This window comes from Sander vitreus, chromosome 22 (assembly GCF_031162955.1).
Source record: "Sander vitreus isolate 19-12246 chromosome 22, sanVit1, whole genome shotgun sequence".
Taxonomy (NCBI): domain Eukaryota; kingdom Metazoa; phylum Chordata; class Actinopteri; order Perciformes; family Percidae; genus Sander; species Sander vitreus.
The window spans coordinates 20,678,578-20,705,236 of record NC_135876.1 but is presented as its reverse complement, the minus strand read 5'-3'; the positions used below and the strand labels follow the sequence as shown (position 1 = coordinate 20,705,236).

The following is a 26,659-nucleotide window of genomic DNA, read 5'->3' as shown; positions in this document are numbered from 1 at the left end:
CATTAGCTTGGCCTGCTAAACAATACACACAGTTAAACGGTTTCCTACAACAGTCACTCGGTTCATCCCGTTTCACACCTTTTGTCCTCACTATTGCCTTAACCACATATGTCTCCTGGCGTCAGCTACTGATACCCAGTCAAGTGTAAAGCGCCCTCTGCTGGCAAAGCTGAGTTAAGCCAGACTAATATCACCCATTCAAAACACATTCATTCAGAATCGCTTGTGGTATATTATAGACAATTGAGACAGTAGTTACCTCGTGTTTTTACACTTTAGCTTCACTCAGTTCAAAATTTAGAGGGGGGAGAGCAAATACTTAACACACAAATATTTAACACACAGTGCCACATGAGCATGCTGATCTCTTGCCAACTACACCCACTGGTGTCATAGTTTCCAGGTGGAACATTAGTCGTTTAGGCTTAACAGGTAATTCAAATACAGCCTGATAGTTTGAACACCTGGCAGACAGCCAGATGAAATGAGGCACAACAATTCCAAAGAGTTGAGAGAAAATGATTAGCAGGTAGGAGGCAAACATGTTCCAAGCAGGTAAAAGGTCAACGAATAGGTAGGCCTACCACTTACTTTGTCTCTTCATTATGTCTGTGAGACAATTAAAGGCCTCTGCATTATCCTAAAGAGGTTTTTTTTAAAGGCCAAAAAATGAAAACGACAAATGGCAAAAGTATCTATTTAGGTCTAAATTGACAAAGTGGGCAACAATTTCATTATTTCCAGGTTTATTGCAGTTTTAAAGCAATCAATGAAACAGACAAGCACTTATAACAGTTGGAATTAAAAAAAAACATTTAAATACAGGAACACAGAGAGGAGAAAATAATAGTTAGTTCATTAAGAATATAAAGAAAATCTTAATTAGTGTGCAAATGTAAAGGTAGTGATGTGTTGGCAGTTATGAGGTGTACATTATTTTGTAGTTTTACTTCTAACAGATTCCTGTCACCGGTGGAAAAATAGATAGTATGTGCATAAGCTTGTGTATTCCATCGTTTTATACATTTTTGGAATAATTATCCTGTAAATTATGAAAATACTCGACCTGAAACTACAACGGTTTAAGGCCTTTTTCTTGTTTTACAATGAATCTAAAATTTGGCTAAAAAACAAGGGGCTGCTAGATAGATTAGAATAAAAGTCTTTTTTATATGAATAAGTATGTTACATTACAGATAGAGAGTCGGAGATAGACTTTGCTTCTTTACAGAGAGCAGTGTCTGTGCTTGGATGATTTGCTATCAAAAAGTTTACAGAAACTTGTCAATCCACTCCTGCAGCATAATCAACATTCTGCTGTTCATCTGTATGCTCAGTATGAGGAAGGATAGAGCAGTTCAGACTGATGGAGAAACAAGACAAGGAAAGCAATGCACATACAAGTTAAACAGGGTCATGTGTGAGGGGTAAGATGGAAGCAATGCAACCACATTTTGTCAAAATGATGTTCATATATTGAGACTTTCATTGAACACCACTGAACAGATGCAAGGTTTTTATGGAAGTTTTGATACCACCTACCAGGGCTGCTGTACTGGGGTAAAGAAATCAGCCCTGGACTTTTGAGACCCAGACACCAACAGTCACCCAGACACCAACAGTCCTTGCACTCCCCTTCAACACATGTACATACAAGCAAGGTTCAACAATAGCACCATTTACCAGCATTTGATTTGGCAGGTAAATGGTGCTAATGTTGAACCCCAAGTGGCTGGTAGATTAGCTTGACTCACCCACCCAAAAAAAAAGTAAAATTATAACATTTACTAGCCATTTGGCTGGTGGACAAAAAGTTAATTTTGAACCCCGCATACCAGCCCCTAATACTCTCACTTAGCTGAGTGGTAAGTAAGCGAGTATGATAGTGTACTCACTGAGTCAAAAAGGCTGCCTGGCTCCTGATGACAAGATGGCTAAAGTTTGAGGGTAGAGCATGGGTGTCATCAAGATATCTTGTATAGTAAACAAGTGACAAGTCTGTAAATTAAGCTAAAGCTGCATTTTGTACACAGTAGCTAGCTAATGTTTAACAACTTGTGTTATTGTGGAATGTGGATAAATCAGAAAGCTATAGTATTATATTTGCAAGTGCCTTGGCTTTCTAACACATAACTAACATAAGCTTACTAACTGCTAACTTGTCCTCTCTGGTAGACAAAGGGTGCTAAAATAATCATTTGACATGCTTAAATCTTGTGTTTTTAGGTAGCTACTGTCAACCGGCACTTGATGGAGTTATTTTCGCCGCCGGTGTGGGCGGGACTTAAATGTGCTCCCTCCCTATGGTAGGATGGAAGTGGGCCATAGTGTGTTGTGATTGGCCAGTGTTCAGATGAGAGACAAACCAGTGGGCCAATCATGTGATCTCTCTCTTCTCTGTGGGCTGGTCAGTCAAAGACCAAGGATGTGAATGGTCAGTTTTCATATGAAGGACACACAAGTGGGCCAATGATGTGATCTCTCTTCTCATTATGGGCCGATCAAAAAAAAAAAGTGCAGCCCATTCCGTCCACACAAATTGACCGCCGGTTTGCTGGGATGCATTTTTGTCTTAAGATTTTCAAGCACATTGTGGCACAAATACACATTTAATTACACATTTGGTCTGGTCAAGTCTGACACTGTGAAGATGTACAGTCAAACAAAGATTCAGTACTGTACGACACACAGACTACAACATGAAAAGGCACCGTGGAGAGAGATAGAAAGGAGCGCCATGCAAGGCTGGCAGTGTGCAGATGTGTGCGTGTTTTCTGGCAAACAGAGTCCTCCAGAGTTGTAGTCCATGAATCCCATCATGCATCCTCTTTCGAGCGTTTGTCACCCCTCAGCCTCTCTCGCTCTCGGTGCCGCTGGATGGCCCGCCAGATGCGGCAGATGACTCCGCCCCTGATGGGAAGAAGATAGATTGATGTATGATGCGCGTCAAAATTCATCTTTCAGAGAGGAAGACCTAATTCCGCTACTCTTGAAAGCTGATTATTTACCTTTATTTCATATTTCATTTTATTCTTTTTCTTGATTATTTTATTTCATTGTTTTTTTTTTACTAAAAGACTTCATTAGGTTCGTGAAAAAGGCAATCAGGCTGAATCCCGAATACTCAGTTATCATCAGACAGTAAAGTCTTTTGATTAACGGACTAAAAACACATGTGGAACTTGCCGTGCTAAAAATCTGCAAGGTGTGCTACAATAAAAGCATGACAGATGCCTTAAGCGCCTGCATTTGCAGTAAGATGGCTGTTAAGCCTTGTAGACTTGAGAAGATTGTGCCTCAAAATCCATGAGACCAAACACAATGCATCTTAAAACCTACAACTTTAATTTGTGACTGTCCTTTTGTATCTGTCCTTTTAATTGTGTTGTACATTTTTTTTAAATGGACCTTAAGTCTAACAATAAAAACTATCTATCTATCTATAGATTCTGTACACACAGAATTGCATTTGAGTGCTACTCCTTTTTTGATAACATCTGTCATTCGCAATTAGAAGTAGCTTGATTTTATGTTTCTTTCTGTCAAAATATGATGCGACAGGATTCACATATATGAGTAGATACCGTAGACGTAGACACTGGAGGTCATCTTTGGTGATGTCATTGAGAATGTCGGTCAGTGTGTATTCCTCCAGCACGAACTAGAAGAAAACACATGAGCCATCAGTCTAAAACCACACTGAACATAATGTGCTGTGGTGCTGCTTATACACAGATGTTCAAAAAGCCGACAGATACTCCTAGATAACCTTATCTATGGTGTCAGTGTCTGCCCCCTGCTCTTTCAGCCAATCAGTGAGCTTCTTGTCCGGCTCGTGATCTGCTGGGATGTGAAAGATAGAGGGAGGTGAAATGTCTGTAAAACAAAAACAGAGAGTTAGAGAGGAAGAGAAACACAAACAGAAGAATAATCAATCAATCAATCAATCAATCAATCAGTCAGTGTGTTTACCTGGTTGTCTGTGTCTGAGTCTGACCAGCTCCAGGTCGTGTGCTCTCTGCTGCAGTGTGGCCTTCAGGACCTGCTGGTACTCTTTCTCCTTTTGCAGCAGCTCCTCCAACAGCCTGCAGCCAACAGTGACATCCGTTATAGTTAGCGCCCTGCTACGTCATGCTATGTCCTGCTACACCCTGCTACGCCCTGCAGTGCCCTGTGAACTACTACAACAACTACTATTTCTAGTCATAGTTCCATTATCTTTATTGTGACTATAATTGCCACTGTTCATCACACCCCCAACCGGCACCGGCAGACAACCGCCCACCAAGAGCCTGGTTCTGTCCTGGTCCTGTGGTTTCTCCCTAAAAGGGAGTTTTTGCTCGCCACTGTCGCACTAAATGCTTGCTCTTGGGGGAATTACTGGAATTGTTGGGTCTGTAAATTATAGAGTGTGGTCTAGACCTACTCTATCTGTAGAGTGTCTCGAGATAACTCTTGTTATGATTTGATACTATAAATACAATTGAATTGAATTAAATCTCACAGGCATATAGCGCGGAGGGCTGGGATAGATGGCGAGATGAATAGTTGTATGGTCTAACAAGCATTCAAATAGATAGAAACGTACGCAGCAATTATACAGTTATGGATAACTATAGGACTTAAGCCGCCTACACATAATAGGCGGCAAAACCGCTCTGCGCTGGCCATTCCATTGATTTCCTATGGGGAGAGCGGTGCCGCCCAACTAGGCGCTGCGCTACCCCTGGCGTTGCGCACCAGGTAATAAAAACAGAATGTTTCACACAGGCTAGAAACCATGAGGTATGCAAACACAAAATAACAATGGCCAAACAGCATATAGTTTTGAAGCAGAGACCCACAAACAAGAAAGGAAGATCCAGGGTGCTGTTGAGTCCTGAGCATAATCAAACGTGTTTAATAATACATGGCTGACACCATTTCAAAAAAACTAAACAAAACACAGACACTTTAATGGCAAACGACATGACACATATGAGCTACAGGTGTGTGAATGTAAGCCAAGACCAGGGACGTCGTTAGGCCTATTTTAGGGGTGCTGAAGCTAGCCTAAAATGTTCCTAAGCCCACCTAAATAATAATAAGAACAACAATAATAATTTGATTTTTCTTTACAGTGCACTCTGTATCACTAACTACGGTGAATCAATCGTCCTTCACCATTCATCTGTGTGTCGGTGTGTAGTGTGTCTGTTTTAATTCCATTTTACAACTGTCAGCTGGTTGAAATGGCAGTGTTCGAGGCGCAACGAGCGCCCACGTGCACGGTAACGGTATGTGGACGAGCGAGGCAGAGAGTTACTACTGAAGAGAGCAAAGCGGCATTAAAACAAAGCAGAGAATCAAAGATTCTGCAACTGTATCAAGCATCTCATTATTACTAACCATATTCCCATTCATATTTAGACGGAACAAATGATATATATCCAGCTACAAAATAGCCGAAAAGTCGGAAGTTAGACAGAAGTACAAAAAGTCACTGTGCTATCAAGATGATGCACCGTCTCGTTGCAGTGGTGTGAACTGGCAGCTTTCAGAGAGTTGCAGACCGGAGAGTTGCAAGTAACTAGAGGATTAATCTCGTCTCGTCGCTACTCTTTGGTCTGCACGCACACACACACACACACACACACACACATCGATACACACGCAGATGAATGGTAAAGGAAGATTGATTACACGTAGTGAGTGATACAGAGTGAAATTGTAAGTTGTTTTTAATGACCTGCTTACCTTTAGCTATGTTTTCTTGAGGTAAAGGAAAGGGGATATTTTGGTTTGCTATGGAAAACAATAGTCTAGCTAGAGTGAATGAGCGAAATACAAGAAATAGTTAACCTAGCAAGCTATCCACAGCTCTTTATTCATTGCCAATAATATAGCCTATCTCTATATATTTATTCTTTTTTTTATTATTATATTTAGTATTCTAAAACAATATCAGTCCCCATAGAATGTCACTAAAAGCTAAATGTCATAGGCTCCCTGTTAATGCTATTGTACCGGTGTATCCTTCAATTCAATGAGCAGATGGATATTCGAAGATATTTTAGCAGAGAGAAAGAAAAGCAGGAGATTGGCAGGGTAGTTGATTCGGAGTGCTGCAAATGTACGGGCTTTTCTGCATTGAGTACTTTTACTTTTAATACTTTAAGTACATTTTCCTGCTGATACTTGTCATCATTACCCTGTGGGATCTAGTGACAAACAAAGCCCCACAGCTACTGTAATCATGACATGCAGGAATGTGACATGCGTGAATGTGTTTGCAAGTTGTGCGTGTGTGCTTGCATGTGCACATTCTCTTCATCTTTTCCACTTCCTTGGTCAAGAAGGATACGATTAGAATTTCATCATCATGACTCCCACTCAAACAATGTGCCTGCAGCAGGTGTTGAAATCTTTGAATGGCACTCCCTCCACTTAAATTGTGAATAAGACGACAATTGTTTTGTTATAACATCTTTAACTGAATGTGTCGTTACGTCTGTGTGTGGGTGTTTTGGCATGTACCGGTTGGTCTCCTGTTTGAGCCGCCCCAGCTGCGCACCCAGTGGATGATGCAAACGCTGATGCTCCTTGGAGTGGGTGGAGTTTAGCGTGCTGGCCGCAGAGTGGGTGGGGTCAGCGGTCGGCGCAGGGTCGTCAGCTTGAGGAGCTAAAACAGGACCAAACTCTACTTCCTCTTCATCCACTTCGTCTTCCTTCTCTGCTCCCTCACATTCTGACGCCGGGCCGAAGTGGGTCTGCAGCTCTGTCAAAGACATGTGTAAACTAATTCCTTGTAGCATTATATGAATATTCATTATTATTGTTTAGTTGCAACCATGCAGTTGAAGGACATAAAGTCACGCAGGTGTCAACTAGATGGCAGTAAAAGCTAAGGCCAGGCTTCTGACCTGGTATGAGGATGGTGATTGCAGCCTGCACAGCTCGGCGGATGATGTTATCCATAGCAAACATCCAGTGGGGTTTAATGTGATGGTTCCTTAGGACTTTGTTCACCTGAGAACATCACACACAAACAAACAAGGACAGACATTCAGACCTAAGATCATTCTCTGACTACTGACCTGAACATTACACATACTGTATGAGAGGTAATTTTAAATTGATGCACTCATGTGTAACTTACAGTTTAAACATAGTGGGTAAAAGATATTTATCATTTTTGTTCAGAATTTATTGTTAAACTTAAATCTGATTAAAAAAAAAAAAAAATGTTCCTCACAAAAGATTTTTGGACAATGTAGGACAATTTTCCTACAATTTCATCTGCATCATTTTGGATGAAGTTGGATCTTTTGCTAGGTTCACTTCATAGTAAGTCCTATCTTTGAATATTTTCACATTTTTAGAAACTTTTGATAAGTTATAAGGATTCTCTATTGGCTAAACATCATACTGACACTTAATAGTGATTCATTTCTTGGTGTACACAGTCATGTGTACACCAAGAATCAAGAAATGCACACACACAACAACCAACATCTCTTGTCCTGTAGTGTAGTAAACAACAACAATGTTTTTAATTACATATGCTCATAATAGTTTGTATGTGTCGTATAGGATCTTTTCCCGTGCATTTTTCTCATCTGTGACCATGGCAACCAGTTCTGAAAATGTTGCTTGATTAGTTATGTTCAATAACAACAAATTCTTTGCACTACATCTTTTATGGGGTCTTTTAACACACTGCCATCTAGTGTGCCATTGCTGCACCGTGTTGCTGTTGTGTAATGTGCCAACACCAGTTAAAAAGGCCAAAACCTTATATAACAGCTTGCATATTCTGTATAAGCTTGCATTTCCAGCTGTGTGTGCATGTGTGAGCTGACCGAGTCCTGGAATCCAAAGAGCACCAGCTGTATCTGGTTAATGGAGGTGGAGTCGAAGTCCAGGTCCAGCTTGAGTTTGGAGATGGTGGCCGCCATGATACGCCGCTCTGGGGAATGGATGAAGTCTCGAAGGATGCAGATGATCTGCTTGATGTGTTCGACGGAAAGCTGGAGCTCTTCACTGCCCTATACATACACAGACACATACATATACATACACACACACACACACACACACACACACATTTACGTACAGAAATCCAATAGAATTTAGACAAGCGTGGATTTAAGCTTACTGAGCCTGTGAGCGTTATTGTCCCTCTGTAGTGATAAAGATGTATGGAACTGAATGGGTTTACAAAGTGTAACTACAAGAAAGACACTGCACATGAAGCATAAATATTAACTCTCAGGTACAACTAATAATACAAGTTTGAAGCATCTTAAATTGTGAATTTGTCATCAAGCCCTTATTTGCAGGACTTTTGTAGGAACATCTGACTTGTGTGCCACCCAGTGGTAGTATGAGAGAATGCAGGCTCCTTTTCTCACATGCTAATGTGATAATGCTAAATGTGATTGGATTTTTTTTTTTTACACTCAATAGTGCAGTTGGAGTGCACTAATGGGTTAGAAAACTCTAAATGCTGAATTGATGCCTTAGTTCAGTGGTTCTTAAACTTTTTCACATCAAGGACCCTTAAACTGACACAAATTAGACCACAGACTTTGTCCCAGGGTCCCCTGCCTGATAGAATTTTTGCTTTTAGATGGTTTTTATTATAGAAAGTGAATGAAACCCATGAGCAAAATAGTCATACAATCTGTCATTGTGTTACTTATGGATGAAAACATAATGAAAATAAATGATGAGAATCACTGCCTTAGTTAATGGGACCCTACAGAAACTGCATATGTACTTACATAAACCTGATTTATTTATTCTCATTTTTGGGGGGAGATTTGCTCTTGTGAGATGCTTTTAACTGTCTATTATTTGGGTTTCCAAACTGTACTCTATGCTTAGCAGATCAGAGTGTCTTAAACATTCCTAATACTGAGCTAAATGGAGAAGTGCACTAAAATGTTAATAATTAGCACTTTTTATATATCAATTTGTATATACTATTTACTTTCATTTTTTTGTAATTCAAGATTGCTATTTAGTTTGCCAATCGATAAACAACGTAATACAAAACAAAGCAAAGTATAAATAAAATGTAAATATAAATAAAGTTGCACATTTTCTATTAAAAAAAAAGTAGGAATATCTTCATTCTGTTATGTTAAAAAATAAGACCAGACTTCATAAATCTTATCTTGGAAATGATTGGCCTTGCAATTAGGGATTCAAAAGAGATAATGTCTGTCATTAACTTTAACCATTCATCAAAAAAAGGCCTTGTCTGACTGTTTCAATGTTCCAGATTATAACATCTCTCGAATAATTCCAATTTGGTGTGTTGAAACAGACACAATTGTGGTAAAACATTGGTGTTGCTTTTACTCCTTCATATCACATCAGAAGATGACTTTTTACAGATCAGTTTACCACTTGATTCATTTAGTTTGTTAATGTATTTATTCTATGAATATGACTCATGGCGTGGATAAAGACGCAGTGAATCTTTGTCACACACTCACCTGGATGTAATTCTCCTTGAGGTTGGAGATTACTTTTGCCTGGTCGTCATTGAGGACCTTGAACAGAATGGCCCGTCTCTCGCTGTCCTTCTTCAGCAGGAACAGACCGCCATCCCTGTCCTCAGGGGATGGGGGGACACTGCGGTCCTCCGACACTGAACCCTCATCTGGAACACTGCAACACACACACACACACACACACACACACACACACACACACACACACACACACAAAGTGATCTCACTGCAATATAAAATAACACATGAAAGCACACAACTGATTTACAACAGCGTGACGCAGCGTCCACTTTATTTACAGATACAAGTCTCTCCTGGCTACTATGTGTGCCCAGGAAAGTGCAGAGGCAGCATGAGTCAGCGCGGCAGGTTGTGCACGTATGCACGCACACACACGTGTCTGTGCACGAGCAGATGTGCGTGAGATTGTGCATGTGTGCACAGCCGCCAGCTGAAGCTTGTAAACTGATTAGACCTCATTATATCCGTGTTGTAAAAAGCAGTGGAGCACACTGGGCACAATAAAGCCACCTGCCACCAAATATCACACACACACACACACACACACACACTCATTCACATCTTCTCACATGATCCCAGCAAGATTTGCAGTAGGTTTTAATATTGTATGTAATATATTTTCGCATTCAGAATAAGCATGACTGTGGAATTTGCTAAGTTAACATCTGTGCTGGAGCCAGTAAAGATAATTATTGATGCAAATTCTGCAAAGCAGTAGGATCTGAGACAAAGCAAATGCAAGCTATCTAAGACATATGAGCCCCATCTCTGAATTTTGGATCTCAAAAGCCTGTCAAATCTATAAACTTGACCCAGCTAACCTGCACACAAACACACATACACACCTCAAATAGTTGGAGTTGGTGGGTTTGAGCAGGTTCTCGGAGCCAGAGCTTTTCTTCTTCTGGAAGAAAACATCGTGTTTGGAGTCGCAGTCTGGGCTCACGGAGCCGTGCTCACTGCTGCTGCTCCCGGTGGCCTCGAACTGCAACTGCACCGGCAGCGAAACGCTGTGTATGTAGTCTGCACAAAACACAGTTTAGAAAAGAATGGAAGGAATCTATGTAAGTCTTGAGAGGTTTTTTTTCTACATAACATCCAAGTCAATCACACTTTTCCTTTGAACCAATCAGATTTTGCCATGACCTCTATTATCCAATCATGTTGTTGCTGTCAAACTTTAAAATCTGTAACCTTCTCTGCTGCTGTCAATGGTAATTTTAGTTTCTGACTGGGCCAACTCACTTTCACCCCCAGTTTTTATCAGGACTAGTCGTCTCATTGGTCCATCAAATTACTTCATCAGGAATCTCAGATCACATTCAGTTGGTTTCAATTTTCTTGGATTTTTTTTTTACTATTGTGCAAATAAGGGACAAGGGGCGCACAAATTAGTTTCTCCTCTGGGGATTAAGTTATTGAGCCATAGAGGTGCTGGGGTAGCTCACCTGGTAGAGCGGGCGCCCATATATAGAGGTTTACTCCATGTCATTCCCCCTCTCGCTCCCCTTTCAAGTCTAAGCTGTCCTATAGAAATAAAGGCCTAAAATGCCCCAAAAAAATCATCTTTAAAAAAAATGTAATTTTTACATCTCTAGGAACATCCCATAAAAATGGTTTATCTGAGAGACTTTAGGTACTTATTAGTACTGGATACACAGTGCCTGTCAACACTGGAATAGCATGCTCCCTGTGCTTTATTTTTGTACATGTGTGTATGTGTTTACCTGATGGTTTGAAGGCGATCTTGCTCTTCTTGCCCTTGGCGTTGTGTTTGACAAAAGTGTCTTTGAGGAGGTCCGAGGTGATGGCTCTCTTGTGAGGGTCTGGCTCAAAGCAGCGCAAGATGAATGACTTGGCCTCCAAAGACAAGGACTCAGGGATCTCTGGGTGGATCTTAAACATGCCCACCTGTAACGTAAAACCACAGTTACACAAAAGAATCATGACCTGGAAATTTGTTTAAGGACTCGCCGAGAGAGTAGGTGTTCCTAACAAAAGACTTACAGCTTTAATAATAAATATATCTATGTCTTTATTCAACATTTAAAAAACCCCATAGACTGTATAATATTAATGGACAGAGCATGTGTGACGTCACCCATTGGTTTGTGGAGATCTGCTATGAGTTGTCGAGTTTGCCGTTACGGACGCAGCCATCCTGGTTGCGGATGTGACGATTTTAGACGAGAGGGAAGAGTGAGGGAGGAGCTGCTTACACTCTATGTTACGTTACGCACTTTCACTGGCAATCACATCATAGCCACGCCCTAAAACACCCCCTGCTTTATCGCCGATTTTAAAATCAACGAGACCATGATTAAAAAAATGAACATCATTCTGTGTTGCAGAAGACTTAAAACTAGCGATTGAGACCATAAACTTATTATGAAAATGTTGACTGAGGTAATAAATCAAGTGAGAAGTGGGTCACTTTCTCATTGACTTTTACAGAAACCAAACTCCTTTTGCAACCGCACGTGTCGCCCCCTGCTGGAATTAAGATAGAATGCAGGTTTAAGGCACTTCCGCATTTGTAGCACTTCGCCGAACCGGATGCTTTGTCCATTAATATTATACAGTCTATGACAAACCCTCATGTAGAGGCAAATACATGTACACAGAGTCAATACCTACCTTAAACATGGCCGCTTGTGGTTCTCCCAGTTCATGAAAGGGAGGTTTTCCAGTGGCCATTTCTATAATGGTGCATCCCAGGGACCAGATGTCAGCCGGGGCCCCATACCCTCGAGGGCCCTTATCAATGATTTCCGGAGCCATGTACTGCAGAGTACCTGCAAGACAGAGATGCAGATGATGACCTGGAACAATTATTTTTTCATAGATAATAGTTTCGGCGTCTCCTCTATTTCTTGCACGATAGCGTATGTGTCAAGCCAGGCAGGTAATCACATACAGGAAGACCACAGAGCAGCCGGATATTTTACCAAAATAAACACATTTCAAAATAAAACAGCCATGTTTATGGTGATGTTGATTGTCTTGACTTCTCACAGCGAGACACGCGATCAGGCACACGGAGAGAGAGACCGACGGACAGACAGACAGAGAGAAAGAGACACACACACACACACACACACACACACACACACACACACACCACACACCACACACCACACACACAGCCACATATAGGCTTCAATAACCACAGTTTCCTCACTCATCCTGTCTCTTTCTAGAGAGAGAGAGAGAGAGAGAGAGAGAGAGAGAGAGAGAGAGAGAGAGAGAGAGCGAGCGAGCCGTGACCGGTATGAATGGCCAGGCACACAATCAGGCATGTATTTACGCTACGCGACACTTACGCGTGCGGTGTGTTCCAGCTGTAAGAAGAGGCAATCAAGTAATATAGCATTAGTGACTCACAAACTGAAGCTGAGCTATTGAAAACATTTTGCTGGACACAAGCAGGATCTTATTCCAAAAATAACAAATCTGTGCACATGGTTGGCATTTAAACACATAGCTAATCTTAATAAATAAAGACATGAGATTTGAGTTATTTTAGTCCCAAAAACTGAGAGAAATAATTTGTTAATTATATGTCATTCTATCCTTGAATATTTTGTCTGCAGTCAGTCATTCTGAGCAGATTTGGCATTTCTAGTCTGCTCTAAATGCTGTGAGAGACAGAGAGAGCTATAAAAAAAACATGGAGTCAGAGGAGAAACAGATAAGGACACACACACACACACACACACACACACACACACACACACACACACACACACACACACACACATACACACACCTGCTAATGAAAGGTAAACACCCTTCTGCCTCTGCTTGATTAGCTAATCTAATTACACACCTCGCTGGCTGCTGGAGAAGGCCAGATGGTCAATGAATGTGTATGTTTGTACGCATTCACACGCACGGTCGTCCACGCTCGTGTGTCTGAGTGTTTCTATAGTGGCTCTTGACATTTTGAGGGTCAGTTGATATTTACACTCGTAGACTGCAACATTTCTCTGACTCCATTTATGCAGTCCAGACTGAATTACTGTCTTGTGATATCTTGTTTCTTTCTCTCTAAGACATTACTAGTAATAGTACTTTGTTTTTGTGTATTAGACAAAGCTTTATCTGGTGGTATACAGTGTTATTTTTTGATGATTTAGTTGATTGAAAATACTTTTATGTTAAAAAAAATGAGTAGATTTTAGCATTTTAGCATTAGGGCTTTTGGCTGTGGTGGAGGTCTGCACTCTCCGAGTGCCCTTCTAGTTTATATTCTATTTTAATACTATATTTTAACTTCTGCACTATTTTATGTTTATGTAATGTGTACTTGTGTAATGTGTAATTTTCTTTTTAGACATACAGTATTGTAAGCATTGTTGGACGGATGAGGACAAAGAACTTCATTGCCATCGTTGTGCATATGACAAATAAAAAACTTTTTAACTTTAATTTAAAAATGGAACCTAGGGATTTGCAGACATGCCAGTTAAAAATATGTATGTTTTTGTGTACAAGATATTACCGGTGAATGTCTCGGTGCAGGGGTTGACTCCTGCCAACCTTTTCGAGGTACCAAAGTCTGAGATCTTCAAGACACCACTGTAGGTGTTCACCAACACATTATCACCCTAATGGAGAAACAGCAGCAGTTTACTATTAAATCACCCCCACACCACAGTGAGTAAGTTTGCATGCACACTAACATTCCACTATTATTCCAAATATGATAATATTCTGAATTTCATACAGGTCATGTAGACAGCGTATTCCTTGTGGCTATCCGAATTAGGTCTTCTTCTGAATGTAGCATTTTCTGACATGTGGGATATGCTGGTATTATTTGAGTTTTAGAAGCAGTCTTTGGATATGTATACTGCACATTTGGAATATGCATCTGCATTGGAGTTTTTACCCCAGTTTGCGACAGTTGTATTTTGTATTTTATTGGTTTACACATAATACAGATTCATATACACATAATCAATAAAAGATGTGATGGAGAGATGCAAAAAAGCCTTAGAGGGGCTTAATCTGGGCACTCTCCAATGCATAGTTTGCATTATCCAATTGAAATAGAAAGAAAAACAATTGAAAGAAACTGAAAAAATATTAACAAAATGATTTTTTTTTAAAAAAAAGCCCAAAACTAATTTTTTTACACACAAAATTAGATCAACAGAGTACAAATGCAAAAAGTAATATAATATATGGAAACACATGGGTTGTTTATGAAGACAGTTTTACAGCCTGTTTACAGCTTACGGTCAGCTATGTGTGTTGCTATGGTTGTTGTACACACACATACCAACTAGCCAACAGTTTGCAAGGCAGGGGCAGAGATGCATGCCCAAAAGAAAAGCCCACATTTCTGGTCGGATGGAGAAACACGACTATTTTTTTAAACATTATGAAAGACTTGGATATCGACAGGTTTTTTGATTTGCGCCAATATCACAACGGCAACCTTTTCAAGATAGTGGTTGAAGGAATGAAAGAGGGGGGCTGTGTTCGCCCGGTCCAACAAGTCTGCCACTGATGAAAAATATCCTATTTTGCACAGCTGCATGTAAACAGGAATATTAGTGGAATATTCATTTTTAATAGCCATGTAAACAGCTTATCAGGAATATTGTCTGTTTGTAATAAAGGCAAAAAACTGAATACTGTGTAAACGTAGTCAGTGATGTTACACTTGATCGAACCACAGACTGTGTTGTACAAAGGGCTCCTTCGACGTGCTGCCTTGTACCTTTATATCTCGGTGGACGATCTGGTTCTCGTGCAGGTATCGGAGCCCCTCGAGGATCTGTCTGGTGTAGAAGATTATAGTCGCCTCCTTCAGCGGACCCCATTTAGACCGCAGCAGCACAGACAGGCTTCCTGGAGAAAGGAACAGAAGGAGTGTCCAAAACCTATCATGAAATGGGAAGATGACCAAGCAGTTAGAGAGACCGCTCAGTAACCGAGAGGTCACAAGCATCGATCTCTGAAGTAGACAATTTGTCCATCATGAATCAAGAATATCTGCCTACCTGCACAGGATAAAATTATCAGTAAAGCAGAAAGTAGACAGTATTTTTGATTTGTTCTCGGTGTTCTATCAATGCATTTTCTGTCGATAACGAGTTTCTAAGGATTGACGGTTTTCCAAACAAGTTCACGTAACTGTGTAATTGTTTTACCATCTCTCTCTCTTGTACAAACGCACCTCCAGGCACTTGTTCCATGAAGATCTTGATGTATCCGTTCTCGGAAACCGAGCCCAAGTACTGAACAATGTTCCTGTGCTTCAGGTACTTGTGAAGGGCAATCTCTTCATGAAGGGGCTGGGAGTACCTAATTCACACCGAGAGAAAAAGACAAAATACTTTTTCCCCCCTTTATTTATCCAGATAAAGTTTGCTTATAATGCATAACTAGAACAAATAACCGGGTGTTGTCAAAATAAGACTTTCATTAACACGCAAGATATTAACATTTACAAACCAAAAACACAACGCTGTGACAATAAAACAAAATGAAAAAAAAAATTGTTTTTTTTAATGTTGAACGTGGTAGGTTTTGATCCAGGGGTCACTATAGGTCATCATATTTCTACACAACCACACCTACCTGCTGTCTCTCTCAGGGATCTCTTTGATGGCAATTCGGACCTGGTTGCTGACGTCTCTCCCGGCGTACACCACTCCATAGGTGCCCCGCCCCAACACCACCCTGTCACCTGTCTCATTGGTGTCATACTCATACTGTAACACACACAGAAACACACACATTCAGTAATCATAAACTGGAGTTATAAACAAAGATATTTACCGTAAAATAATGTCTGTATTGATGACCTCCAGTGTATCTCCGTCTCCTTCCCCCTCCAGCTCCACAGCGTTCCCCGTACCGTCAGATATCATCTCTTTCACCATGGAACAGAACCTTAACACGACGTTACAACATTATTATTTCCAACTCTTGGCCATCAGGTCATGTTGCAGTACCATCGCACATACGTACTGTACGAACACAAACGCAGACAAACACACACACCTACACAGACACATCTAGAGGTGTGTGTCCTCACCGACCGCACTGCTCCTCAGTGGAGAAGTAGATCTGGAAGTCATCTGAGTTATCATGGACGTAGAGGAAGCAGCACCGCTCATCAAACTTACTGATGCTGCAGACATAAGAGTTAGAGTAGATGAAAGCTTAGATTATTTATTTCTTGTCTTTCTCTGTAATATTACATCTTCGTAATTTTGTAATCGTCACGATTACAAAAACTTATTTTAGACAGTCCATTAGTTTTAAGGTACAAGCAAAACTTTGGTCATGCCAGAATTTGTTTTGAATTGCAGCAAACTGTAGCTCATCTGAGTAACATGTTTTTATGCGTAAACATAAAAACGTTAGTTCAGTTTTGTTTGTGAGCAGAAATTAACTTCGTACCTCTTATAATAATAAACCCAAATAAAAAGTGACAATGTTGTGTTTAAGCTGCATCGTGTCCAACGTACCGCTCAGTTTGGGAACTTTTGCATTTTATTCACATCCAGCTTAATTTATTCATACCTAATGCCTTTGATGGACATTGCAGTGAAGTTCCACTCATGGATCCCTTTCTGAAATGAAAGTGCATGAGGTTTTTTATTTTCCAAATAAACAAATAACATTTTACAAATGGATAAGGAACAGAAGGAGATAGCGCGTGTGATGTTCCTTCTTGATACGAGAAGCCAGGTTTCCATCCAAATGTAGAGCAAATTTCACCAAACTTCGAAAAAAAATGTTGCAATTGAAAATGCGAGTTAATGCGCATTTCCACCCACTACTGTTAAGCAAATATTAGGATGTTGATTCATCAAGATAGATAGTTTATTGCGCTAATTCTCCAGTCAGGTGCTATTAAACCATTTGAAAAGAAAAGGACACAATGTGATGATGTAATTAGTCTCTTATAGTCTCCTTATTGCTCCACACAGATCTGATGTTTTTTTTGTCACTTCAGTGGATGTTTAAGGTTCTGCGCTTCCTCTCAGGTGGTAGCGACAGTTAATTGTCAATGGTGCAATGCAATGAAATGCTGTGGTAAAGAGTAGGAGGGTCATTTGGTTATGGTGCTGTTCTTACCATTTCAGGAGGAGAAACATGCCAAATAGAGACGTTCTTCTCTTCAGCCTCATTGTTAATGGACACATAGGACGGCTGGTAAACCTTAGTTGGCTCCAGAATCAACACCTGTAACAAAAAGAGAAAAAAATTGACGGACATGTTAGCATGAGTCTCTGAATATCAGATCAAATATATTTGAGTGTTTGCATATGTGTGTTTGTACTGGAAACCGCAGTCGATTGGTGGTGCCCTGCGTGGCCTCGACGATGATGTCCATCCAGAAGTTGAGCCTCTCCCGCTGGGGAGAATGTTCCACCGTCTGCTTCTTAAACCTCTGGATCAGCTGCAGGTTTTGCACCACCGACCGCAAATACCTGGAAGAAAATACACATGAAATAAATCACTGGAAAATAATATGCATGTTTAATGGAACAAAATAATAAAGGGACCAGCAACATTTCCAGGAGCATCTCTATTCCCCTGTAAATACACTCAATTTCCTCAAATTGTTGGTAATTATTTGGATTTTTATGTTGTGCTTATAGTCACTGAAAGGAATTGGGAACCACTTTTGTATTCAAAAAGAAATCACACAAATTGTGGATTTTTGTTTGGACAGCTATTATCAGAGACTCCTTTTAGTCCTCCTGTAGTCAACATGTTCACTGGTATTTGAAAATACAGAATATAACACTCGCTAAGGCACAACTATTTTGATAATGACATGTATTTCGTTGATTATCTGCATCTATTTCCTTGACAGTCATTATTCTGTAGATTAGCTTAGAACATAAAAAGTACTTTTTTTCAGACCGCAAACAGTTCTTCTGGAATACTTTTCTTTTACTGATAACAAACATGTAGTGATAATGCACCATAACAGTACTGACAACATAGAATAAACTTTTTTATGAATGTCTTTACCAGAGAGGCGGCTTGAGTTTGAAGAGCTTCTCAGCAGCCTGAGTAGCTTTAGGGATGTCGTTAGCTAGCATGCTAACGGTGAAGAACTGTCCTACGTCCCAGTAGTTGTTCATTTTCTCCAGGGAACCTTTGCGGCCCAGCAGACTGTTCAACCTCACACCTGAAGACATCAGATTATAAGTGTGAAATATTTATATAATATATTATTTATTCTTTTTTTTTTACCGCATACAATTGAGCTTAAGACAGCAAAAGGACAACATACACAATTGTTTTCTAGCAATCTCTGCATTCTTCATTTTAGCATGTACATTAGCATACTTAAATGCAGCAGGCTTTATAGCCTAGCTAGCTTGTTTTGTTCACATTTATTTTGGATGCTAGCTGCTAAGTTTGCAGTTACTGTATCAGTTAACTATTTAGCTTGGCACAGACACAGTGGATGTAGTAAACAATGGCCCATTGAATGCAATTGACACATTTAAAAATGTTCTTTTTGGGTGCTTCCAGCTTGATTAATGCGTTGTGTGCTGGCTTGATAAATCAATGAAAGGGTGGGGGTGTTAGGTTCAGGTTCCTCTCACCTATTTTTCTCAGTTCAATGGAGCTCTCAAACTGTTGGCCAGAAACTATGAGTAGGACAGCCAGGTTGATACCAGAGTAGAGAGTTGGCTGCAGCTCAAAACCCTTTCTGTACCTGCACAAACAATAATCAATAATTAGGGTTGTATATTGTAGAAAATTAAGGATTCTCAGCATTAGACTGCATAAACGAGTGTGTTTGTTCATACCACTGTATAGCGTTGACCCTATTTTTGGTATCTTTGCAGTCTGAGTCCAGGAAGATGTCCTTGTATATCCGTCCACAGAGGCAGAACATGTCCGGCGCTGGATGTTCGCACGACTGCAATACTTGCAGCATCACTCTGAGAGCCTGCTCCCTGTCACCAGGACTGTTCCTCCTGCACACAAACAGATGTATAAATTAACGTAAAATAAAATCCACAATTTAATACATTAATACAACCATCAATTATGTGATTTAAAGATAGCTAGACAGCACCAAAATTACATGAATTCCACTCGAGTCCAAAGCTGAAATAGCAGTTACTGCTAATTGATTTGCCGTTAGCCAGAGTTGAATGTTAGCCCTTTTTTTTCCAACAACAATGGATAACTGGATTTAGCTACTGCCTTATTTAATTATGTGGAATATTAAACTGATTTACCAAGTTGATCAAAATGGGTATACAGCTGTCAATTAAAGTAACAGCTAGGAAAAAAACAAGTCAATAGATTTAGCTAAGCTTTAGCAAAGTGCTAGCTGTGACCTCCCCAGTTAGCTTAAACTTTAAATGTCTGTAGGGAGGAGGGATGGGTCAAACAAACAGGACTTTCACCTAGGTGAACGCTGTTTGTGTCCCGTGTGAAACCAAAAGCCAACGTTAACGTATTTTAACTTATGTAAGTAACTTGAGTTACATAACAAACATAATTATTTCAACCCAAACCACAATCTTTTCCTAAACCTAACCAGGTTTTGTTGCCTAAACCTAACAAAGTAGTTTTGTTGCCTAAACCTAAATTGTTTGCGTGGTGCAGGCACGTAATTTTTTAACATGATGTGCCAGCACGTTGTAATTCTGCGTTTAGAGGTTGTGGTCATTTCATGTTATCTGTGAAATCAGGATATCAGGTTTCTCCACCTATCCAAAGCCTTGCAAACTACAAGTAAAAACAAAAATGTTATTGATAAAAAATTAAAAAGAGGAATTATGACTTTTGCATTACAAAATGTTTGGCAGTAAAAGCTTCCTTTGGCAAACTATGCATGGATTTTTCTCTAGGCCTGTTTTTAAATCCAGCTTCTGTGTAGGCCTACCTGTTGAGGGCGAAGGCGTAGTGGAACTGGATCATGGGCTGCGTGGCCAGATCACAAGTCGGCAGCATCTCCAGAGTCTCTACCAGCTTCACCATGGCATCGTAGTCCTAGTGGTCAGATAAGTGGAAATTATTTCTTGCCTTTCAGTTTAATATGATGCATGTATGTGTTTAGCACTGTTTCTTCAATGTGTGTGTATGTACCTGTATGTCTCTGTAAGAAAACAGTAGGTTCATGACAATGTCCTGAGTGAGGACTTCTGTGTTGTCGATTCGGAGTTTGATGCGGGAAAGCTCCTTGGCCAGCTCCTCTCCCTGGTACTTCTCTCTGGCCTTCCTAATGTCATTTAGCAGGGTGTCCTTAAAAGAAGCACTGCAGAAGAAAGACAGTATAAGGAGAGACAATGAGATGAGAGAAAATTGGGTAATTAGTCTGGTTGTTTTTGGCATACTGCAGATTTTGCTTTGGTTTGCATACTGCATGTTTTGGCCAAATCAGTACGCACTGCTAGTATAGTAGGTGGTTTTAAATACAACCCCTGTTCCAAAGAATTTTTTTTTTCAATATAATTTTGTATTATTGATGTTTTATCTGGTTTTCACTCATCAAAATAAATCCACAGATATTTTTGGAAAAAATAAAAACAATGTGCTCTTTGAATCATACATTTGTGGGTCCATTTAGTCAAGAGAGAGTCAAGTGTCTGCATGTTGAGGTTATACCATCTATCCACCTACACGTGAGTTTAATAAGATAAGATAACTTGTGTATGATCATTTTTAAAATGTGTCTCACCTGGATGTGACGTGGATGTCCTTCAGCAGGCTGGTGAAGCGGTCAGTCAATGGAACGCAGAGCGGCCCCAGCAAGTTGTCCCAGCTGGGCTGCATGTACTCACTGGCCCTGCGCTGGGCGTCACTCTCACAGCACATGTACTCATGGTTAGGAGTCACTATGTAGGGGATGAAGTAGTAGTTACCACTGGATGCCTGGAAGGAGAAAAGGGAAACATTTTTTCTCAAAGGAAAAAAGAGCATTCAGATTTGAGTGTGAGTACCAGAGGTAAATACAGCTATGTCAGATAAACACACACATGCCGGATGCTGATCCCAGGTGTAGAAGAAGTCCAGGAAGGGATGGAGACATTGGGGATTATAGATTGATTAGTGAGGAGGATATGTACGTGCACAGGATCAGTACATCACTGAAGCATCATAAGATAAGAATATCCTTTATTGATCCCCATTGAGGGTAGATTCAGGTATTGCACCAGCACAAGACAGAGATAAGCAGGCTATAGATTGAGAAGTATAAGTACAAAATAAATACAAAATAAAAACTAAATAACAAGCAACTGTGTGGAGGAGGGGTGGGGGTGGTGCCCGATCACTGAAGGCTTGCTATGTGGATGCAAAGACAGTGTTGTTGTTCTCATGGGGGGCGACAGAAACTATTTTTAAAATTAATTTTAAAAGCATTAGCAAATAAAACACCATCAAAATATAATCTGCCAATGACATGAATAATAAGAAAATGGCCACTGGATCTTATGTAATGTGGTGTACAGTGGGTTTTAGAGCTTTTTTTGGTACCGGCTGCGCCCGAAAACGAACCAAAATTCAGCATATATTTGGAGTAGAGGATGAGCAGTCCATTTTAAATGTATGATATGTGAACTTGACATCCAGAATCACAAATTGTATCATCTCATCCAAGAAGAGATAGTGGCTGTTTTCAAATTCTATTTCCACAGTGACTTATTACACAGAGCAGCCAAAGTTGTGATACAATAATCGATGTGCCAAATACAAACTGTTGTTAGGGCATTTCATTTGTTATTCACACAGTATCAGGGAGGTCAGTGTTTTTAAGGTTCTCCTCCATGCCTGTTGTTATTATTAGCCTGTGAGAAAATCTCCCAGCATGCCTATGGTGTAGCATTGTACCTACTTTATTGCGCAATCCAGAGCCTCTGTACTCTGGTGGCAACTGAACCCAGGGAAAACCTAATGCTGGAGGACGAGTGGCCTTCTCCACACACACACACACACACACACACACACACACGCACACACGCACGCACACACGAACACACACAGACAGACACACACAGAGACACCCAATACTTAAATACTTAAGTAAATACTTAAAATTACTTTTAAGTTACTAAGATGAATGTGTGTGTGTGTGTGTGTGTGTGTGTGTGTGTGTGTGTGTGTGTGTGTGTGTGTGTGTGAGAGAGAGAGAGAGAGAGAGAGAGAGAGACTGTAGATGAAATCGACGACAGGCACTTGTCACAAATGTTATTCCACAAATAGAACGAGACAGTAAATCACTCTGAAACACAAACACACATACACAAAAACTTACTGTGTTTTTCTGTACCACCATGTCCTGTAAGGAGATAACACACATTTATTATTTTGTACTGTTGAGTTGTACTGCTACGTTACTACTTCAAACAGCTGTTTTCCCCTGACAGCACAGTGCACTGCACACACACACACACACACACACACACACACACACACACACACACACACACACACACACTGTACTGTAAATAACATAGTGGATCACTTTGTTCTAAGGAGCTGCCAAGGAATGGCATCCACAAACTCTAAACACACCGACAGGAGTACCTTCAGTGACTGAGCCGTGTCCGGGTCAGTGTCGTGGTACAGGATGACGTTGTTGGCCATGTCGAAGCTCTCCCTCACACCCAGATGGTAAAACAAGGAGGGCTGCCGAAACACATCACTCATGTCCACAACCGCAATGTCTGGAACGAGAGAAAATAGACGGCAAAGGTGTCAACAACCACTAGGTTGCACCTAAAGGTGGCGGGGAGGGGGGTGGCTGACCCATGACCTCTTGACTTCATTAAAAGATGGAATGTTATTCCAGGAACCATTTAGGTTTTTTAACACAACAAAAAGACAATTCAAAGCTCCTTTGCAAGCCTGCAAAATGTGTTATTGATGGTTTCTAATCCTACTGCCTCGAGTAGTTTGGAAGAGAAAAAAAAGAGGGGTGGATGTAAAATTCTTCCCTGGAGCTGGTAGTCCTTATGATCTGCAGACTCCAACGGAGAGAAACAACACTCAGCATAGATGCTTCAAGCATGCCAAAGTAGGCTATATGAGTCTGTATTAAGAAAACAAAAATTGAAGAGTGTGCAGACATGAAGAACTACAATTTATTACTCGGCAGCTTTCATCTAGAGGCAATACTTACCTACAATTTACAACCAAGTATTGTAATAATAACCAACTGTACTTACAGTGTGCATGAATGAAATGCAGCTGATTGAAAAGGCAGTGCTAATAAAGAATATTTTGATTTTAGCAAAATATGCTAAATTAGAAAGTCTACAGCCATGCTTTGGCAGTACTTCTGCACAGTGGTGCTTTTGAACTAAATGCTAACATTAGCATGCCAACAAACTCACAATCAGGGTGGGATTTCCCCCTTTCTGGTCTACATATCCCTGCCTCTGGTGAATTACTTCTAAAATGCTTGCTTTTTTTTTTTTTTTAAAAGCCCCCCCCAGACATTGCATTATTCTTTATTAGCACTGCCTTTTCAATCAGCTGAATTACAACAAGTATTATTACAATACTTGGTTGTAAATTGTAGGTAAGTATTGCCTCTAGATGAAAGCTGCCGAGTAATAAATTGTAGTTCTTCATGTCTGCACACTCTTTAATTTTTATTTTCTTAATACAGACTCATATAGCCTACTTTGGCATGCTTGAGGCATCTATGCTGAGTGTTGTTTCTCTCCGTTGGAGTCTGCAGATCATAAGAACTACCAGCTCCAGGGAAGAATTCTACATTCACCCCTCTCTTTTTTCCACGTACAAGGCAATAGAGAAAAACGGTCTTCCAAACTACTCCAGGCAGTAGGATTACAAACCATCAATAACACATTTTGCAAGCTTGCAAAGGAGCTTTGAATTGTCTTTTTGTTGTGTTAAAAAACCTAAATGGTTCCTGGAATAACATTCCATCTTTTAATGAAGTCAAGAGGTCATGGGTCATTTTTCACAAATCTCACCCTGCTCACAATGACAGCTAACATGCTGATGTTTAGCATCTTAGTTTAGCATGTTAGCATGCTAACATTGCTAATTAGCACTAAACACAAATTACAGCTAAGGCTGATGATTGTGATTTAGTTGTGCAGATATTTGGTCATTGATTTTGACCTGATGAAGTTATTACAATTCATCCTCTGGGCACCATGAATGTCTGTGAAAAATCCCAATGCAATCCATCTAGTTGCTCAGATATTTGATTCTGGACCATAGTGGTGCACTGACAAACCAAGATTGTCATTGAGCCACAACACTAGCATGCACTTGATATCAGCAATCCAACTGTCAGATGTTAGGTTAACATCATGTTGTACTGTACTGTGTATACAAAGCCGTCCCTCACAGCAGACTCTCAGACATGGGCAGGAAAAACACTGTCTTAACCAGAGCCAACCTTACATTGTGCTGTTTTTTTCTGGGACACTTTAATGGTGCTGAGCCTTCATTAATGCTATTAATTACACGTGTGTTTCACAATGCTGTGGCTTCTAATGTTTTCGATAAACATTTATTTTGGCCACACCGTCACCCACAATATATACTCTCCAAAAAACACATCTGTACCCTCATGTGTAGTGTACAAATCTAATAACACTAACGGATGTAAATTGTTCATAAACATGCCATGACTTCATTACAATGCTACTTGTAAATTCAAGTCCAAAACTGCTTAAATGTTGGAATTGGATAAAGTTCACATAGAGCTCTTCAGGTTTCCAGCAAAGGCTGTGATCCAATGAGGAACTGAAGATTCCTTTAAAATAAAACACTCCCACACAATCCTCTCCACCACACTGTCACTCTTTCTCCCCTGAATAAATAAAGGTAAACATTTCTCACTTTTAAAATAGCGCTGAAATTGACACTCAAACACACCATAATTAAACAACAATATTCAGTCTAATACACGCTAGAATGGTGAAAGATGGTGGTGTGTGAAATGAGTTATAGGCCTATATATTATCAAAATACTATGATATTAATCACAAAATAGAATTCCTGCACATATACATGTTAAGGATTGAAGTAACATTCCCAGACGGACTTTGGTGATGTACTGGTCAAAATAGGTTGCAATACAGAAAGGTATCATGTGTGTGTGTGTGTGTGTGTGTGTGTGTTTTAAGTCTGGCAAGAAAGTTTACACAAGGAAAAAAAAATAAAAAAATGTCTCAATCACACTTAATTCATATCCGTTGTGTCAACAGAACTTGATTTCAGTGACTATTTCAACATGCAGTTAAACACATTTTGTGCAACTTCTAATGCGCACACAACTTTTTTTAATTTTTTTAAACAAATGACCCAATCTTTAACCTCGACTATTCTTAGCCTATGCTTTGACCTGCAAATGACCAACTCCATGCTGTTTCACTAACACACACCTGCATCGTAGAAACTGTCCAGAACTGATGTTTCTCCAAAGTCCAGCCGTCCGAAGGTAACAGTGGTGAGCAGCGCGCTCTCCGAGTCGCAGGCTCTCTGCAGACACTGCAGCGCTCCGGACTCCGGGCTGCTGGCCATCACCGACTTCAGCCCGTCGTTCAGGACGTACACCACCCGCAGGGAGCGTTGCTTGGCCGGTGGACATGGGCTGGACACCTCGCCCCGCTCCCGCTCCACCAAGCACACCCCGGCGGAGGAGTGCTCTCCTCCCATGTCGGTGACCTGTGCGCTCTGCACCGTATCCATAGCGAGAACCAGAAGTGGTTCTGCTTTATCTCCTTCCTTCTCCGTTTACTTTCCGCCTCTCCCTCCCGTTACTTCCTTTATTCTGTCTGTCTCCCCCAGTCTCGTTCTCCTCACGCTCACTTGTTGCGCACCTGTCGTCGCTGGAGAGGAGCGCGTCTGAGTTTGTCAACCCCGCATCTCGCCTTATTAACTCACATCATCTGCCGATTATCTCGCACCAAGAAGTCCGCTTCACCCAGACTGGATCCGACTAGATCCGCGAAGGAGAGAGAGGAGGAAATGTGGAGAGAGGGGGAGAGACAAAAAATGCATCCAGAAGTTAAATTATGGGCTACTCCTTTGGCTTTTTAGTCCAGTTTGAAATCGACCATGGGGGAGCGTGTTTATACTGCAGGATACAATCAGGACCGCTCTGTCCACAGTATGAAATATTATCGCCGTCTCTCCGGTTG

The 26,659-nt window shown here is 40.5% G+C and overlaps 1 protein-coding gene across 1 annotated transcript; it reads right to left on the bottom strand.

The window, feature by feature from the left end:
• Window positions 1-735: 735 nt before the first annotated feature.
• On the bottom strand, window positions 736-26,287 carry map3k15 (mitogen-activated protein kinase kinase kinase 15). The gene is made up of 29 exons (XM_078280878.1): window positions 25,901-26,287; window positions 23,058-23,197; window positions 22,786-22,809; window positions 21,211-21,404; window positions 20,619-20,787; window positions 20,416-20,522; window positions 19,325-19,495; window positions 19,118-19,230; window positions 18,534-18,693; window positions 17,833-17,983; window positions 17,628-17,735; window positions 17,070-17,119; window positions 16,579-16,674; window positions 16,346-16,433; window positions 16,119-16,252; window positions 15,715-15,842; window positions 15,256-15,386; window positions 14,029-14,134; window positions 12,162-12,319; window positions 11,252-11,435; window positions 10,370-10,547; window positions 9,486-9,660; window positions 7,842-8,027; window positions 6,903-7,008; window positions 6,517-6,757; window positions 3,973-4,085; window positions 3,770-3,876; window positions 3,585-3,661; window positions 736-2,910 (listed from the first exon to the last, which is right to left on the bottom strand). Exons 1-29 carry the CDS (start codon window positions 26,205-26,207, stop codon window positions 2,817-2,819), a joined length of 3,996 nt encoding a protein of 1,331 aa, XP_078137004.1. The 5' UTR covers window positions 26,208-26,287; the 3' UTR covers window positions 736-2,816.
• Between the last annotated feature and the right edge of the window lie 372 nt (window positions 26,288-26,659).